This window comes from Hyperolius riggenbachi, chromosome 4 (assembly GCF_040937935.1).
Source record: "Hyperolius riggenbachi isolate aHypRig1 chromosome 4, aHypRig1.pri, whole genome shotgun sequence".
In the NCBI taxonomy this organism is placed as follows: domain Eukaryota; kingdom Metazoa; phylum Chordata; class Amphibia; order Anura; family Hyperoliidae; genus Hyperolius; species Hyperolius riggenbachi.
In genome coordinates this window covers 189,054,930-189,073,528 of record NC_090649.1, presented here as the reverse complement: position 1 = coordinate 189,073,528, position 18,599 = coordinate 189,054,930, and the positions used below count along the sequence as shown (strand labels likewise).

Sequence of the window (18,599 nt, the reverse complement as noted above, 5' to 3'; positions counted from 1 at the left end):
GATTACAGCTCCAGCTGGTCCCGGCACACTAACGGATCTGACTAACGGATCTGGGTGCTCCCACGTATGTGAACGCAACGCCAGACACCAGAGAAGTGAACTGCCGGCAGTATATATACTCAATCGTGACCCCCAGCACCTCCCTGATTGCTGGACCAATGGGGAGCGGAATCAGGGTCAGCTGACCAGCCTGGTCAGCTGACTCCCCTCAGACTATCATAAATCTTCCTTGAGTGCGCGCGCGCGCGTCACTCTAAACACTGAGGGACTACGAGTCCCAGCCCTGCTCTGTGGTGCAGCGGAGAGATGTGCACCAGCCGCCGCGTCTAACGCGGCGGCTTCTTCGCGTTCCGTCCGCCTCTCCACGGGGACAGCCGCCTCACGCTGGGAGGAGGCGGCTGCCTCCCCGTGTGAGCGGGCACTGCACGCGGGAAGAGCCGCCGACCGCTGGCTCATGGCGGCGGCTCTTCCACGCTTCCTCACAAAGAAGTTTTGAATCAAGATGATACCATTTATTGGCTAACTTAAAAGAATAAGATGAAGTGTAAGCAAACAGGATTGAATCTGACAAGGGCTGCATAGCCGAAAGCTTGCTTATTCTTTTAAAATAGCCAATAAATGGTATCATCCTGATTCAAAACTTCTTACTATAGTAATTATGCTGAAGAGGCTGACAAAATGTAATAATTAATCATCATGTATTCTTATGACATTTTGCAGTGTATAGTCATGGAATTCAAATTAAATTTTAGGCCAATATATTCTCTGTTTCGGATAAAGCAACACATAAGGCCTGAACATTTCCATACACGGTTATGTGAGCCCAAATATATGCTGACAACTGAAATGTTTTTCTGAATAAACCCAGCCTTGGTGAAGGTTCCGGTGAAGTTTACAAACAGCAGATAGCTTTTAATATATCTGGGTTAGGTGCAGTGGCATAACTATAATTTATGGAACCCCCAACAAAACCTTGACCCCCCCCCCGCTGTTAACACCTCTTCCCTTGCATCCCCCTGTGCCCTTCACAGCCTAATGGCCCATACTCACGGGCTACAATTGTCGCCGCAACCACATGGCACGCGCGTGTTGCGGCAACAAGTCGCCCGTGAGTATGAGGCGCGCACCCCAAACCGTCGCTCGTCGCTGCTGTCGCCAGGCGATTGGCGGCGGTCAATCGCATGGCAACAGTTGCCGCTACAACTTCGCCGCAACTGTCGCTAGTCCGCGTGAGTATGCTAGCGACAGCAACCAATAAAGAATTCACGGCGCTTCCGGCGGGGGGGAGGAACGTCGGCGACAGCTTCCGTCGCTACAGTAATCCCTCTTCCGTGTGTGTACGCGGAGGGACCTGGCGACGAGCTGTCGCTGAACTGTCACACAAACGCTCCCATGTGCTGGCGAAAGGGCACAAAAGTAGCCCGTGAGTATGGGCCATAAGGGTCAATATTACAAGGGTCATAAAAGAAGTGTGACCTTCATGATCTTCGCATCCATAACAAGTGTCGCCACAAAAAAACCTGATCTGAAGTATAGTCCCCTGTATCAGAGGAAGGGAAGTGAAGTAGTTGCCCCCCCCAGCTCTAGGCCCCCCTGCTATCACAGTTAGTGCACTCTGCCGCATGGTCATTTGAGATTCTGATTTGTGTGGTGACCCCATGGCAGCCAGGCTGTCCTGCCATGTGATCACCAAACAACTGTAAAAGCAGCCTCAATCTACTTTGTAAATGTTTACATATTAAAAAAAAAAACATGGGATGTCTAAAAAAGTCATTTTTAGAGAAAGAGGATAAATACAATTGTTTGTCTCATCAGTTTATTTTCACAACAGGAGTCTCCCTTTTCCTTTGTTTACATACATTATCTAAGAAATTAGTTTCATCAACCAAGACATTTTCAAGTTTTTCTTTCATCTAGAACTGCAGTTCTGCTGCTTCTGCCCAATTTTAATTGGTAGCAAATCTACAAAATTAATTAGTATATCGTATTTATTCTGTAGTCGATATTTAACATAAAACACTTGATAATGATATCAAGTATCTCAGTATATCATTGTACTGAAAATGAGTCTTAATTTAATTCTAATAGCCCTACTTCCATCGTACTTCTGGAGAAACATAAACCTCAGACATTGCCTTTAATTATTTGTGTCTGCTTGCCAAAGAAAACATACGTGAGATATTTAGAGGATCCACAGAGGGAAACAGATCATTTGTTATAATTTTCACCTTAGCTATACTGTCTGATTTTAATTCTATAAGGAGGGAACAGTCAGGAGCTTTCTAAGAGATAAATGGGGACTTCCTTGAACATCTCAGATTGCAGACACAATGGAGAATGATGGCCCTAATGGTGAACTTGTGACCTTTTTAACCAGCATTATCACACATGATTAATATCTTAGCCCTGTTAAATCTATGGAAAACATCAACTACTACATCCACAGCATCAAACACTACACTTACAGCATTTTACTTCCTGTTAATAGACAAGGTGGCCCATTCCTTATGAATAGAAGAAAACAAAAGCGTGCACCTTCCGTCCAGGGTTTTAATCTCATATAGTGACAGTGGTGTAGGTCAAAATTACAAATCAGCGCATCCACGTGCAGAATCCAACATGATAGGTGAACTTTGATGTAAAGCTTACGTGTCCATCCAGATGGCTGGTCTGTGGGTAGGAGGTGGGTGGGAGGCACAGAGGTGGCGAGCGACGGCCGTTTCGCGTCTCCTGACGCTTGGTCACGCTACGTGCCACTAATGGAGGAGGAAGTGAACGGCCGGAATGAAGACGAGGAGCAAGCCCCGCCCCTTCCGGTTACGTCACTTCCTCCTCGTGAGAGCCCGTTGGCCTGGGAACGGGGACGCTGCTGCCGGGGACACAGCAGGGCGGAGTTACTAACTCCATCCTCCCAAACAAGACCACCCCCGCAAACAGCACTCGCGCTAGTGGTGCTGTAACGAGATGGTGCTACGCGTTCAGTACGCGGTCAGTGCTCAAAAAAGGCACATCTACCGCCACCCTGAAACGCCTCTTAAACGCACCAATCTCGTTAAAGACAAATGGGCAAATCAACAACATTAATTGTTGATACCAGCGGGGGTAACTCGCTGTCTCCCCATGCACTCGTCCCCGCAGCCAAGAATTCCGGGAAGGGGTGACTCAAACTATAAAAATCGTGACAGTGTCAATAAAATCACAAAGACGGGGATTACCACATGGCCAATAAAATCGTCAAAACTGACATACGGGTAAGGCTAGATTTCTAGATTCTAAAGGAACAGAGGGGGGGGGGGGGGGGAGGAGGAAAAAAGGGGGGGAACAAGTCTATGTCACCAAAAGGGCGGAGAATAGGGGGTGGCGTACATTATAATAGACCACCTTAAGCAAATAGATGGACCAGTAGGAAGCACCTAAACTTCACATCAAATTACAAATTAACAATTATAAGCCAACAACCCCCACATATTCTACATTCTAGACAGGTTATACTAACACCTAAGCAAGCCTAGTGGTGGCAAATTACATGACCCCTCCACAAGAACATACATAATAAAAACAATACAGGGATAGTACATTAGTAGTTTCACTGAGTTGCCAGCATGTTGTTACCTAATATATAACATATATGAACCCAGTTGGCTTGCATACAGGTAAATACAAACTATCATCGATCACAAAAATCCTTTTTAGGGGTCTAGCATGCAGGACAATTCTGTTTTATCGTTCAACCCTAAAGGCCCCATGGCTTCCATTCTCAAGATCAATCTCGTCTCCTTCCTCAAAAGTAACCTTTCTCTATCCCCTCCTCTCCGGGGTACGTCCTGTTTCTCCAGGGCTGCAAACTTCAAATTAAATCTGTCAGCACTATGGTAATTTCTCATATGTTCAATCAAGCGTGCGCAGCCTTTTCCTGATTTAATTGACCCTATATGTTCACCATATCTTGTCTTCATAGACCTAGTTGTCTGTCCGATATAAAACCGGTTACAGGGGCAGATCATAACATAGACCACAAACTTCGTTTGACAGGTAAAGAATTCCCTAATCTGGAACCGTTCCCTTCCCACCTGGATATTTTTATGGGTCAATAACTTATCGCACCATTTACATCGGCCACATTTATGGTTCCCACAGGGCAGAGAAGAATTAAGCCAGTCACTATTTCCAGGAGAGACGAACTCACTACTGGTTAGGATATTACCAAGTGTAGGGGCACGTCTAAAGGCTACCCTTGGATCCTTTTCTGCAATCAAACTCAGATCAGGATCTCTCCTGACCATAGACCAATTTGTATATATGGCCTTCCTAATGCGGTCAGCCATCGGTGAAAAATCAAAGGTAAATGTGGTTCTACCTGGACCCTCAGTCATAATTTTTTTAGGGGCCAGAAGGGCACTCCTACTTTGCTTTAATGCCCTCATTCTCGATTTGGTCAAAAGGTCCTGATCATAGCCTTTTCTTCTAAACCTAGCAGTGAGTTCGTCAGCCTGCACTTTAAAATCACATTCCCTAGCGTTGTTACGTTTTAATCTAAGGTACTGTCCATAGGGGATAGCATTAATGACTGAGCCTGGATGGAAGCTGTGTGCATGCAAAATAGAATTGGTGGCCGTATTTTTTCTGTAACCTTTAGTATACAACCGGCCATCTTCCACCACCAGCTTCAAATCCAGGAATGCCATTTCTTTTTCATTAATCTCATAAGTGAATTGCATGTTCACCTGATTTTTGTTGAGATAACCCATAAAGTCCACAAATTCCCCTTCTGTCCCTGACCACACCACCAGGATGTCGTCCACGTACCTGGACCATCGTCTAATGCACCCTCGGAATGGATTTCCTTCGACAAGTACATGAGACTCCTCCCACGCCCCCAAAAAGAGGTTTGCATAGGAGCATGCCACGGGGGTCCCCATAGCCGTCCCTGACACCTGGTGATACCAGCCACGGTCAAACAAAAACGCATTATGCGTCAAAACAAAAGAAAGACACTCCAGGATGTAGTCAACATAACCCACATCTTTACTGGTTCGCAATAAGTAACGTCTGACCGCGGCGACACCCAAATCGTGAGGGATCCGGCTGTACAAGCTGACCACATCGATCGTGGCCAGCCTGTCACCCGGGACCCACGAGGCATGCTCCACCATACGCAATACCTCAAGGGTGTCCTTGAGATAGGACGGTACTCCCTTCAAAAGGGGACGTAGGAGGTGGTCCAGGAATTTGGACAACCTCTCAGTGAGGGACCCACAGCCAGACACTATGGGTCGTCCTGGCGGTGCGGTCATGGACTTGTGGACTTTGAGATCCCTGAGATCTTAGCAGCAGGTAGTGATAATGTAATGCACAACACTTGGAACAAGTAGGCAAATATGGTGATCTAAGTATTTTTTTTTTTTGCATGCTGACAGTTGATGAACAAAGAGAAAATAAATGTGCTCAACATCTCCCATTGTGACATTTGATTGAAAAGGAATGATCAAAACCCTTAATGATTTATGGCATGAATATGTTTCATACGAGTCTCGCTAACCCGGATGTCTTTGTAGTTACCGTACTGTCATTTCTTATTTCCCATGAGGTCATATACTGCAGAGAGAATGGAAGTCTCTTGGTTAATGTCAAGAAGTCATATTTTATGTAAAAAAGTATTTTACATATTCTTACTTCCTAGATAATATGAGGGCATAAGGTACAAACATGTACATTTAATTTGACATACAGTAAAAAAAATAAATAAATGAATATATATATATATATATATATATATATATATATATATATATACAGTGGGTTGCAAAAGTATTCGGCCCCCTTGAAGTTTTCCACATTTTGTCACATTACTGCCACAAACATGCATCAATTTTATTGGAATTCCACGTGAAAGACCAGTACAAAGTGGTGTACATGTGAGAAGTGGATCGAAAATCATACATCATTCCAAACATTTTTTACAAAGAAATAACTGCAAAGTGGGGTGTGCGTAATTATTCGGCCCCCTGAGTCAATACTTTGTAGAACCACCTTTTGCTGCAATTACAGCTGCCAGTCTTTTAGGGTATGTCTCTAAGAGCTTTGCACATCTAGAGACTGAAATCCTTGCCCATTCTTCTTTGCAAAAAGGCTCCAGCTCAGTCAGATTAGATGGACACCGTTTGTGAACAGCAGTTTTCAGATCTTGCCACAGATTCTTGATTGGATTTAGATCTGGACTTTGACTGGGCCATTCTAACACGTAGATATGTTTTGTTTTAAACCATTCCATTGTTGCCCTGGCTTTATGTTTAGGGTCGTTGTCCTGCTGGAAGGTGAACCTCCGCCCCAGTCTCCAGTCTTTTGCAGTCTCCAAGAGGTTTTCTTCCAAGTTTGCCCTGTATTTGGCTCCATTCATCTTCCCATCAACTCTGACCAGCTTTCCTGTCCCTGCTGAAGAGATGCACCCCCCGAGCATGATGCTGCCACCACCATATTTGACAGTGTGGATGGTGTGTTCAGAGTGATGTGCAGTGTTAGTTTTCTGCCACACATAGCATTTTGCATTTTGGCCAAAACGTTCCATTTTGGTCTCATCTGTCCAGAGCACCTTCTTCCACATGGTTGCTGTGTCCCCCACATGGCTTGTGGCAAACTGCAAACAGGACTTCTTATGCTTTCTGTTAACAATGCCTTTCTTCTTGCCACTCTTCCATAAAGGCCAACTTTGTACAGTGCATGACTAATAGTTGCCCTATGGACAGAGTCTCCCACCTGAGCTGTAGATCTCTGCAGCTTGTCCAGAGTCACCATGGGCCTCTTGACTGCATTTCTGATCAGCGCTCTCCTTGTTCGGCCTGTGAGTTTAGGTGGATGGCCTTGTCTTGGTAGGTGTACAGTTGTGCCATACTCCTTCCATTTCTGATTGATCGCTTCAACAGTGCTCCGTGGGATGTTCAAGGCTTTGGAAATCTTTTTGTAGCCTAAGCCTGCTTTAAATTTCTCAATAACTTGATCCCTGACCTGTCTTGTGTGTTCTTTGGACTTCACGGTGTTGTTGCTCCCAATATTCTCTTAGACAACCTCTGAGGCCCTCACAGAGCAGCTGTATTTGTACTGACATTAGATTACACACAGGTGCACTCTATTTAGTCATTAGCACTCATCAGGCAATGTCTATAGGCAACTGACTGCACTCAGATCAAAGGGGGCCGAATAATTATGCACACACCACTTTGCAATTATTTATTTGTAAAAAAAATTTGGAATCATGTATGATTTTCGTTCCACTTCTCATGTGTACACCACTTTGTGTTGGCCTTTCATGTGGAATTCCAATAACATTGATTCATGTTTGTGGCAGTAATATGACAAAATGTGGAAAACTTCAAGGGGGCCGAATACTTTTGCAACCCACTGTATATATATATTTACTGCAGCCAGCCAGGGCTGGCTTTAGGGGGGGGCGAGAGGGCCCCCTCAAATAGACTTCTTGCCCCCTCAAATCAGAGCCGCTCTGCCGCTGCTTCCTGGTCCGTGGAACGCAGGGGCGGACATAGGGCCATTATGTATCCTGTTTTTTTTTTAAACTTATTTCCCTGGGGTCCCACTCCTGTCCTCCCTCCCTCACCTCGGGTGGGCCCCACTCCTGTAATTCGCGGCGGAATATAATGCAAGGAACCGGCGGACCGAACCAGACGCTAGAGGTTCAGTCTTCCGGTCTACACTGTCTCCTCTGTAATGACACTCTCGCGCTACTTTCTGATTCAGCGCGAGCAGCGTCATTACAGAGGAGACTGCATGGACCTGAAGACTGAAGCGCTTTCCTCTGCTTCAGCCCGCCGGACACTTTGCATTTTATTCCACCGCCCATTACAGGAGGGGGATCCCCGAGGCGAGGGAGGGAGGATAGCAGCTCCCCTCCTTCGCAGGTAATTATGACATTTTGTATCTTTTGGTCAAATCTGCCGACACTGTATGTTCTGGTCAAATCTGCCGACACTGTATGTTCTAGTCAAATCTGCCGACACTGTGTGTGTTCTGGTCAAATCTGCGGACACTGTATGTTCTGGTCAAATCTGCCGACACTGGTATGTTCTGGTCAAATTTGCCGACACTGGTATGTTCTGGTCAAATCTGCCGACACTGGTATGTTCTGGTCAAATCTGCTGACACTGGTATGTTCTGGTCAAATCTGCAAACATTGTGCATGTTCTGGTCAAATCTGCAAACATTGTGTATGTTCTGGTCAAATCTGCAAACATTGTGTATGTTCTGGTCAAATCTGCCGACATTGTGTATGTTCTGCTCAAATCTGCCGACATTGTGTATGTTCTGCTCAAATCTGCCGACATTGTGTATGTTCTGCTCAAATCTGCCGACATTGTGTATGTTCTGCTCAAATCTGCCGACATTGTGTTTGTTTTGATTGAACAGATTTTCTAGTCAAGTCTGCCAACATGATTGAACATATTTTCTGGTCAAATCTGATCACATTACGTGTATTTTCTGGTGAAAGCTGATCACATTACGTGTATTTTCTGGTGAAAAGCTGTGCAATTATGTGAATCAATTTTCTGGGGGAAGGGTCACTAAAACTTGGGCCCACTGTCTTTGCGTTGTATTATTAAATTACAGTTAGCTCCGCGCTCATCTGGCCATGACCACGCCCATTTTCAAGCGTGGGGTTTTTTATGCCCCCTGCAAATTTCTGTCTGCCCCCTCATATGTACTTGTCTAGAACCGGCCCTGCAGCCAGCTAATGTTGTAACCCATTCACTGGATGGGGTCTATATGTACATGTAATGGCAACAGTTTTGACAGCACTTTACCTTGAGGACAGTTTTTGGCAACAGTTTTGGCAACGAAAATGCACATAGTGCAAGTCAATGGACCGCATGAAAAAACACATATGTTTGCGTTCTGCAATGTGTGTTTTTGAAAACGCTGGTCTTGCTGCATATTTTTCCAAAACACATCTAAAAGGCACAAAATAAAAGTCAATGGTGATGCAGAGGTATTGCGCTTTAGTGCATCTTTTTATGCGTTTTGTATGTGTTTTTAAAAAAAAAACAAGTTTGAGGATGTATTTCCATTTCCTGTTGACTTCCTAGTGATAAAACGCATGCAAAACGCATACAAAACGCATGTGCGATTTATATATGCAAACCGCAAATGCATTAAAATGCACGCAAAACGCATGTGCAGAGCAAAAACACAAAATGTAAACACGCAGAAAATGCACTAAAAATGCACAAACACATAGGGCTGGTGCACACCAAAAACTGCAAGCAGATCCGCAAAACGCTAGCGTTTTTTGAACCGCTTAGTGTCATTTTGATAGCGCGGTTTTGGGGCATTTTGGGGGCGTTTTGCGTTTTTTGCGTGCGTTTTTGCAAGCGTTTTTGGAAGCGTTTTGCGTTTTGCGTTTTTCAGGAAAAGAGGTAGAAAGACCTTAAACAAAGGGTTAAAGTGCGATATATTGATGACACATGTGAAGCACATTGAGCAATTGAAGTAAAAAACCCAATATAAAAAGGGTGGGGTCCTTAACAACATTGTGGGTTAGTTCAGGAGAGGTGACACTGTGGTTTGGAGAGAAGAGTGACTTGTTTTTGAAAATGTTTCCTGATGTGCTGTTATTGCTCTGTGTAGCAGCATATATGAGACGTAGGCCAAGGACAAGGAGATACTGGGTGCATCCCATGCTACAAGAGCGGCGCCGGAAGGGTCAATTTAGGACCCTATATAGAGATTTGAGGCACCATCCAGAAAAGTTTTTTGGCTACACCCGCATGTCTGTGTCCAGGTAAGAATACTTGTCACTTATTTTTATCATGGGGCTAAGTATTTTGGGGAGGAATGAAATTGGAAGCACTTTTTGGCCCTTAGTTAACTGTGTTTGACTGTAAACAGAAAAACAACACAATAATCAATCCGGTGTATACATAAGCTAACCAAATAACTGTGATACTTGATCCTGGTGTGTTATGTATTCAATGCCTAAGGCCTCCATCTAATTTTTCTATAGGAGTAACTACTATATTATATATCCATAGTTTACCCAAAACATTTGGAGTATATTATGACCTTACATACTCCTGGTGCATACTTCATTAAGTATATGGCAACAATCAGCATATGGGACACAGTAATGAAGCAATGTTTGAACAAAATCTTTCGTTTTAATGTTTTGTTCTTCTGTGCAAAGAATATTTTGGACATGTGTTGTCCATACTTTGCTTTCAGCAGCAAAAGTAATATGTCACAAATGAAAAATGTTTCTGCAACAAACAACAGTAGATCTAAAGATAAGCATGCTCTTTTTTCCTAGCTTTGATGGCCTTTTAGCCAAACTGAAGGATGCCCTTCGCCGACAAGACACTAACTTTCGCCTAGCAATCACACCAACTGAGCGACTCCTCATAACATTGAGGTAATGTAAACTAAGATCCAAATCTGAGCATTGAACAATAAAATAAAATGTAAAACTACAAAAAACTAGTCATGTTGTGATAGCAAATCACACATACTACCAGGGCCCTGATTGTAAGCATGTGTACCTGATTCAGCATTTGTATGAGGCTGGCTGTGCGATGTTAAATCAGTGTACACTGTAGAGTCACTGTGCATAGATGATGTTTGAAATCGCATACCTTGATCAGGGCGCTGAGGTGGAGGCATAGAGTAATGAGGCTGTTGACCATATGGCATGTTATGCATATGCATTGGTGGGTAGTGGGGTGGGTCATAAATGCGTTGCATATGGTAAGAGAGTTGTGGGTGTGCATTATATTGTTGGCTGGAAGCAGGCAGGTGTGGTTGCTGCAAGTAGTTGTGCACATTGTCATCTGCACGGCTTTCAGGTAGTAAGAATCTCCCCAGGGTCTCAGAGATGGCATGTCTGGCTGCCCATTGCTTATCAGGAGGCACTTTTTGTAATAGTGGCACCAAACTTAAAAGATACTGTGTGCATGGCTCTTTAAGTTGTTTCATTTCATCCTCTCGCTTCTCCATATGATCAACAGCCTTTTCTATTGAACTAATCAGCTTCTGGTCGTATTCAGCCCTGCTCATACCTCTTCCTATTCTCCTGCCTTGTGTAGCTACCCTCACACCTCTACTAGACCTGACAGTTGTGCGTGTCCGACTACTCGCTGGGCTGTGTGGTGTGTGATCTGGGGTAGTAGAGTCACTGTCTTCCAGTGTAGCAGTGTCAACATCCTGTGTAGTGTCTTCTTCAACTTCCACATCACTGGTGGTGGTAGGTGGCACCTCTACATCGTCCTCCTCAGGATCTGGTGGTAGGCTATCTTCAGTCCTTTGGAAAGGGGAAAGCACAACTTTAGTTCATGGAATAGTGACCATGGATGTCACAGCAAATATATGGGCACAATGCGATGCATCTTTCATTGCAAAACAATAGCAGTAGCCTGTCTATTTTTCCCATTATTTGTGTACATAGCTTTTAGGCACAGCCCCTGAGCAAGCATAGAGCAAAACTGGCCTGAGTAAACTAGCACTGATTTTGGTAGATGTGTGTTACAGATGTGTGATGCAGACACTACTGCAGCCAAACATATAACCAGCACTGTCAGGCAACTGTTATGTTGGGTAACGAACAGTCCACATTCCTGTCATGTAATAATAATTTTAAACTGGACCTATGCCATCCTTACATTAAGCTACGTCCCCCAATATATTTGGTAGAGTGATGGCATATTATGCGTTCCACACTACTGAATTGCATTGTGGGCCTACTCCTTCCTTCACTGTTCTATTGGCGAAGTTGACAAACATTGCAGTAGGTTAATATTTACGCCATACTTACTCAGCCGGTTCATGATGTTTTCTTAGAAATTCTAATATGCCACAATATTTATATTTTGTTCGCTGCGAACTTCCAGACCCACTTTTGGATTCATGGTATTGCTTTTCAATCTCCTTTTTGTAACTGTCTCTGACCGACTTCCATCTTGTCCGCAGGAGGGCAACTAGGAATAAAAATAAACATACATGTTATTTCTTTTCTTTTGCAGATTTCTGGGAACAGGGCATTCATATGCAGCACTTCACTACCAATTCCTCATGGGAAGAAGTACAATCCGATACTTAGTTTTGGACACCTGCAAATTGATCTGGAAAGTACTTCAACCGGAATTTATGCCAACTCCTGACGTACCTATGTGGGAGGCTAACATGCAGCTTTTTTGGGAGAAACATGATTTCCCTAACTGCCTTGGAGCAGTGGATGGGAAACATGTCAGACTGGTTATGCCTGCATTCACTGGCAGTCTCTATTACAATTATAAAAAATTCTTTTCACTAGTGCTCATGGCTGTTGTGGATCCTAATTTGAAATTTATCTATGTGGATGTTGGGGCTTACGGAAGTTCCCATGATTCCTCAGTCTTCCAGCACAGTCGATTTGGCGTGAAGCTTCGCACAGGCCAGATGACTTTACCACCACCACGCCCCTGGCCTGACACTGTAGAACCACCTTACCCCTGTGTGTTTGTGGCTGATGAGGCCTTTGCACTGTCTGAGCATGTTATGAGACCGTATGCACAGAGAGATATGACTCATAAGAAAGTAGTCTTTAATAACCGCCTGACCAAAGCCAGACAAGTAGTAGAATGTGCTTTTGGAATTCTGGCAAACAAATGGCGCATTTATCACACTGCTATAAAAATGCAACCAAAGTATGCTATAATAGTGGTGAAGGCAACATGTATTTTGCATAATTATGTGAGAACACTAGATAGCATGACCATAGAGGAGGAAGAGGGGGATCTTTCAAACTGTGCTCTTGTCACTTTACCACCAGCTACTTTACGTGGTCCCATTTCTGCCATTCACAACAGAGACAAATTAGCTGATTATTTTGTGCCATAACTGTAAGAACTAAAAAAACCTGCAGGCTGCTATTTACTTACATGACGAGATCAGTATTATTGTGCAAATAAACATTCTTGAAACCGTGTTGTATGTCTATATCATTCATGACACTCTAAAGTGGCAAATAGCGCCCTAATAATACATGTGAGTACATACACACACATGTACCTGCTGTTTATAAGGAGAGATGGCTATAGAGAGAACAGCTTTGCCAGAGACCTGTGATAATGAAATTTCTAATTGTTTAATTACTCATTTAGTGGAGGGGTGATGATATATTGTCTGCAAAGTGCTGCATGAAATCAATAAAATACAACAATTCTGTACACATATACTTACTCTTAGAATCCTTGCCCTTTTGGCTCAAAGTATTCCATTTTTCTCCAAGAAAATCTTTTGCAATGTTGCTCCAGATTTCATGAGCCCTTTGGTGGTCTTTATATCCAGGCAAAGACTTGTCATAAAGTTCTGGGCTGTTTTCAATCTTAATTATCAGGTTTTCTGTGGTAAACCACTTTGTTGCCATCTTCCTCCTGCGCAGTCTAAAATCCCTCATGCAAATCTGCCACACAGGAAGCACACTTTGACCTGGAAGTGCGCATTCTTGAAAAAAACGCATCCGCATCCGCATCAAAATCCGCTTGATCAAGCGGTTTTACAGGCGTTTTGCGTTTTTCCTATACTTAACATTGGAGGCAGAAACGCATCCGAAATCCAAAAAATGCCTCACCCAGGCATTTTTCGTTTCTGCAAAACGCCTGCCGCTCTGGTGTGCACCACCCCATTGAGATACATTGACCAAGCAGATCCGCAGCCGCAAGCGGATCTGAAAACGCCCAAAAAGCCGCTCGGTGTGCACCAGCCCATATGCAGCAAAATGCTACCTTTCATGCACTGCCTAGTGTGTTCCTACCCTGAGGCCGGTTTTTAACAGTTTTGACAGCACTTTACCTTGAGGCCTGTTTTACACTTGATGTTTGTAATGCGATGCCGCAGAGATGAGGCTTCATATGACCTTGCACCACGGTTTGGCGACAGGGTCATATGCATAGGCCCACCCCTCGGCTAGTGACATATTCCTGGAGGGTAGGAAGTACATCACTGGGATTCCCATTAGTCCATGCATGCGCGCTGCATCGCACCATGCTCCTATTGTGCATACTGCCTGCACTGTTCATTGACTTGCATTACTGCATAACGTGCTGCAGCTGTGTCACATCACGTGACCTGTGCAACTTAAGTCTCCATAGACTTGCATGGCCTTTGTGATGAGCTGCGATGGGAAACTCTACTGCGATGCAACACGACCTGCTGAGTGTGCAAAGGGCCTGAACCTAAATGCTGCCAGTTTGATGTGATAAAACTGCTAAATCAAGCAGGTTTTTTTTTTTTATTGCAAGGGGGCGGAGCTACATAACAGGCCTCCGGTGACACTTCTTACTAACAGATTGTGTGGAGACATAATACTTTTATAATATTAGGTATGTATTATTTTTGAAGGCTACACCAGCGTTGCGCTTTAAAGAGAATCTGTATTGTTAAAATCGCACAAAAGTAAACATACCAGTGCGTTAGGGGACATCTCCTATTACCCTCTGTCACAATTTCGCCGCTCCCCGCCGCATTAAAAGTGGTTAAAAACAGTTTTAAAAAGTTTGTTTATAAACAAACAAAATGGCCACCAAAACAGGAAGTAGGTTGATGTACAGTATGTCCACACATAGATAATACATCCATACACAAGCAGGCTGTATACACCCTTCCTTTTGTATCTCAAGAGATCATTGTGTGTTTCTTTCCCCCTTCTGCTCTCATGCACTGAAGTTTCAGGCTGCTCTTTTCTTCTTGCAAACAGCTTTGCCCTTGTCTGTAATCCTCAGTATGTGAAAGCCCAGCCAGCTCAGAGGACGATTTATCCAGCTTGTAAAAGATAATAGAGCAGAGAGAACCTGCCATAATCTAAATAACACACAGGCAGTGTGCAGAGAGAGGCCTGGAGGGGGAAGATGCATCACAGAACCACAACACTGAAGAACTTGGCAGCCTTCCAGATACAGACCGACAAGTCTGACAGGGGAAAGATACATTGATTTATTACAGAGACTGTTATAGTATAAAGTGCTGCAGTAAGCCAGAACACATTAGAATAGCTTTTGGAACTTGTAGGATGATAAAAAACAGGATGCAATTTTTGTTACGGAGTCTCTTTAAGGCCCAAAACCTTTGCTGCTGGACTTTTTCTATTTTACAGAGCAATAAACTAAAAGTCTAATTTGCACAGATTAAACTGAAAAATATTCAGAAACTTTTGTCACTTTGTACCTTGTCAAATGGGAGAGTTCAGAGACCCACTGCCAAAAGATGAACTGCAGACCTGGATCTGTCTTTGATGTTTGATATTTGGATGTCAAAAGAAATGATGAAATTGAAATATTGGGTTTGTCTGCTTGGTTACGGGTCAGCCTTCATTATGTCAGAAACACCATTAAGGGAAGTGCCTTACTGAATACTAGAATGTGTAAAGAAGTGAAGGGACCTTTTTGTAAAAACATAAGAAAACAAAATATTTTTGTGTTCTCAACACTTATCATTCACACTTGTCCTAGTGTTTTATGTTGGCAAGTTTTTACATGCATGATTTTGTTTGCAACTTTTGTATTCATTTTTGTACACATTTTTGAGCATGTTTTTGCAATCTTTATATCTGTTTGCAGCTTTTTGTGAATACCAAAGACGTTAATTTACATGAAAATCCATTTCCAATTCACTGCAAAATCACATGCAAATTTATGTGCAAAACATGAATTTGTAAGCAAATTTTATTTCATTCCCATAAAAACATAAATCACATGTCGCACACAAAAATAAAAGTAGACCTGCTGTCCAAATTCTAAGTGCAGAAAACTTGCGCACACAATTTTGCATAAAATCAGAAATAAAATGCGATATGATTGAGATACACTGCATGAGCGCTAAATATGTTTTTGCAATTTTGCAAATGACACTCGATGCTAGTGAACCTTAAGCCGAAAAAAAGAGAGTTTTACTCACCTGGGGCTTCCCTCAGCCCCCTGCAACTGATCGGTGCCCTCGCCGTGTTTCCCTCCGATCCTCCTGTCCCCGCCGCCGGCTACTTCCGGTTTCGCCGTCACCTGCCGTCAGGCTGGGAACGCGAGTTCCCAGCCACAATATTGCCTCCTATGCTGCTATTGCGGCAAGGAAGGCCGCAATAACAGCATAGGGGGAGAGGACAGCCAACTGGCTGAGGATGAGTTTGTTTGTCACAGACTCACAGCCAGACAGCATGTTATTGTGTTTAGCTGCAGCATGTCATGCCTCAAGTTGTTGCATATGCTCCCTTGTTGACTGAGAACATTAAATGAAGCAGAGTAAATTGTTGGTTGCTGTACGATCACTCCAAATTGTGTGTGTGTGTGTGTGTGTGTGTGTGTGTGAGTGTGTGTGTGAGGGGGGGGGGGGGGTACATCCTTACCAGTTTGCCTCAGGCAGTAAAAAGTCTAGAACCCGTCCTGCTTGTCTAACAACTTCTACAGGAGCCCATGGTGATAGCTTCCTTGGCGGTATTGACGAGCTCAGCTCGTCATTGACCGCCAGAGGGCACCGCTCAGGCCCTGCTGGGCCGATTTTGATCATTTTAAAAAAAAACAACGCAGCAAGCATTTTGCTTGCTGCGTGTTTGGGTCGATCGCTGCCGATCCGCCCCTACCCGACGTGAAAGAGGGCCCCCCTTCAGACCCCGTGCGCAGCCTAGCCAATCAGTGCCAGGCAGCGCTGAGGGGTGGATCGGGACTCCCGATGATGTCACGACGTCGATGACGTCATCACGATCGTCGCCATGGCGATGAGGGAAGCCCTAAAGGAAATCCCGTTCAGAATGGGATTTCCGGACGGGCATACGCGCCGGCGGCAATCGGAGGGGTGGGTGGGACGCCGCAGGGAGGGAGGAATCATGTAGCTAGCGCTAGGCTAGCTACATGGTTTAAAAAATAAATAAATCATAAAATAGTGCTGCGTCGCCACCCTGGCGATCTTAATAGAACGCCAGGGTGGTTTAAGCTTAAAGGACTTTGCATTTCCACAAACTGGACTCAGACTTCTTCCAAAATCTTAAGTATTCATTTCTTCATAATGGTTATTCATAATATTTTTTCTGTAATAACAATTGTATTTCATATTTTATTAGAATGACAAAAAGTAATTTTATAGCCATTTGCCTGATTTGAGTACTGCACAATGAACCTTGCTTTTCTAGAGAGACGCTACCCAGAGAAACCATATTGTTTAATAAGATTAGGTTGTGTTCTTAGCTCAGGTTAGATAGCGGGTTGCTCTATCCTGAATAAAAGAGATGGTGGCAACCTTTTAACCATAAAGTTGTACATAGAAAACTGTTGGGATTTTCACACTTTCCCTCCTGACCCACCTGTTCACCCAGTTCCAGCTACACTTTGATTGCATCCACGATATTGGATGGTCTGTGGGCTGAAAATAAATCAGGGAGAGAAAAGATTTGAGCATGGGAAAACACTGCCTAAATAATTTAGAAATAAATATTGTAAAAAAAAATAAATAAAAAAATATTCATTATACTATTTTGGTTACAGTTCCTATTTAAAAATCACTAAAAGCTTCACAATGCTTTCAGTGTTTTTAGTTAACTGTAGCAGAGGAAATCTGACCTACATAAAAGCATGGTCATCCAGCACTCTTTGTTTAAAGTATGGTAGTAATTAGCCTGACTAATGGAAGATATCAACATGAACTGAAGGTGACAACTGGAGACTTGCAATATCATTCTGTTTTCAGTAAGTACTCCTCTGCTGTATCCTCAGGTATGTGTCTATATAATAATAACACTAATAACACCATGCTGAAAACCTTGTTCACACTTTAAATTTTGAGCTTGCCTTCTGTTTAAATGGTGGTTTGCTGGAACACCGCTGTCTAAAACCACAGCTCACATGTGCATTATATTATTTTCCAATTGCATTATTCCTGAGCTACTGTATGTACATGTTAACTACTTATCTAGCCACTATGGGTATATCCAGTGAAATAAATGTAAAGGATGAACTTCAGGAACCCCCCAACATTTAAAAAAAACAACAACAAAGAAACCAGGAGCGCCAATAAAGTGTAGTATTCCAGAGAATTGGATAACTGGTACGAGAGATGCCACTTACAAGCAGGGCCGGGCCGAGGCATAGGCTGGAGAGGCTCCAGCCTCAGGGCGCAGGGTAGGAGGGGGCGCACAATTCATTCAGCTGTCATTCCTAATTGTGTATGAAGCAGAAAGAAATAAGAAAAGGGGATACATAGCAGTGACTGCAAGCCAGATAACTAGATATTAAGATGTTGGGGAGGTTGTGGGCCCTGTGGCCCTTTTAGTCTAATAGCAATCAGTGTGTGACGGCTGGGGTGGGAGGGATGGAGGGGCGCACTTTGGTGTCTCAGCCTTGGGTGCTGGAGGACCTTGTCCCACCTCTGCTTACAAGACTGGGTTGTTTAAGGGCAACTACAGCAACAAGTGTGTAGAAAATCTGTTTTCATTTGGATATGTAGGAATCTTCTTCATTGTATGGTAGGTCGCATTCCAGGGAAAACAAAAAGCTCAGCTGGATCTAATAGGGCCAGCTCTACACTTTTTGCTGCCCGAGGCAAACTGGAGGATGCGCCCCCCCCTCAATGATCACTCGCATAGC

General features: G+C 43.7%; 1 protein-coding gene across 1 annotated transcript; it reads right to left on the bottom strand.

The window, feature by feature from the left end:
* Positions 1 to 10,312: 10,312 nt before the first annotated feature.
* On the bottom strand, positions 10,313 to 13,417 carry LOC137571654 (uncharacterized). Its single transcript, XM_068281115.1, has 3 exons — positions 13,216 to 13,417; positions 11,810 to 11,972; positions 10,313 to 11,299 (listed from the first exon to the last, which is right to left on the bottom strand). Exons 1-3 carry the CDS (start codon positions 13,400 to 13,402, stop codon positions 10,480 to 10,482), a joined length of 1,170 nt encoding a protein of 389 aa, XP_068137216.1. The 5' UTR covers positions 13,403 to 13,417; the 3' UTR covers positions 10,313 to 10,479.
* Positions 13,418 to 18,599: the final 5,182 nt, after the last annotated feature.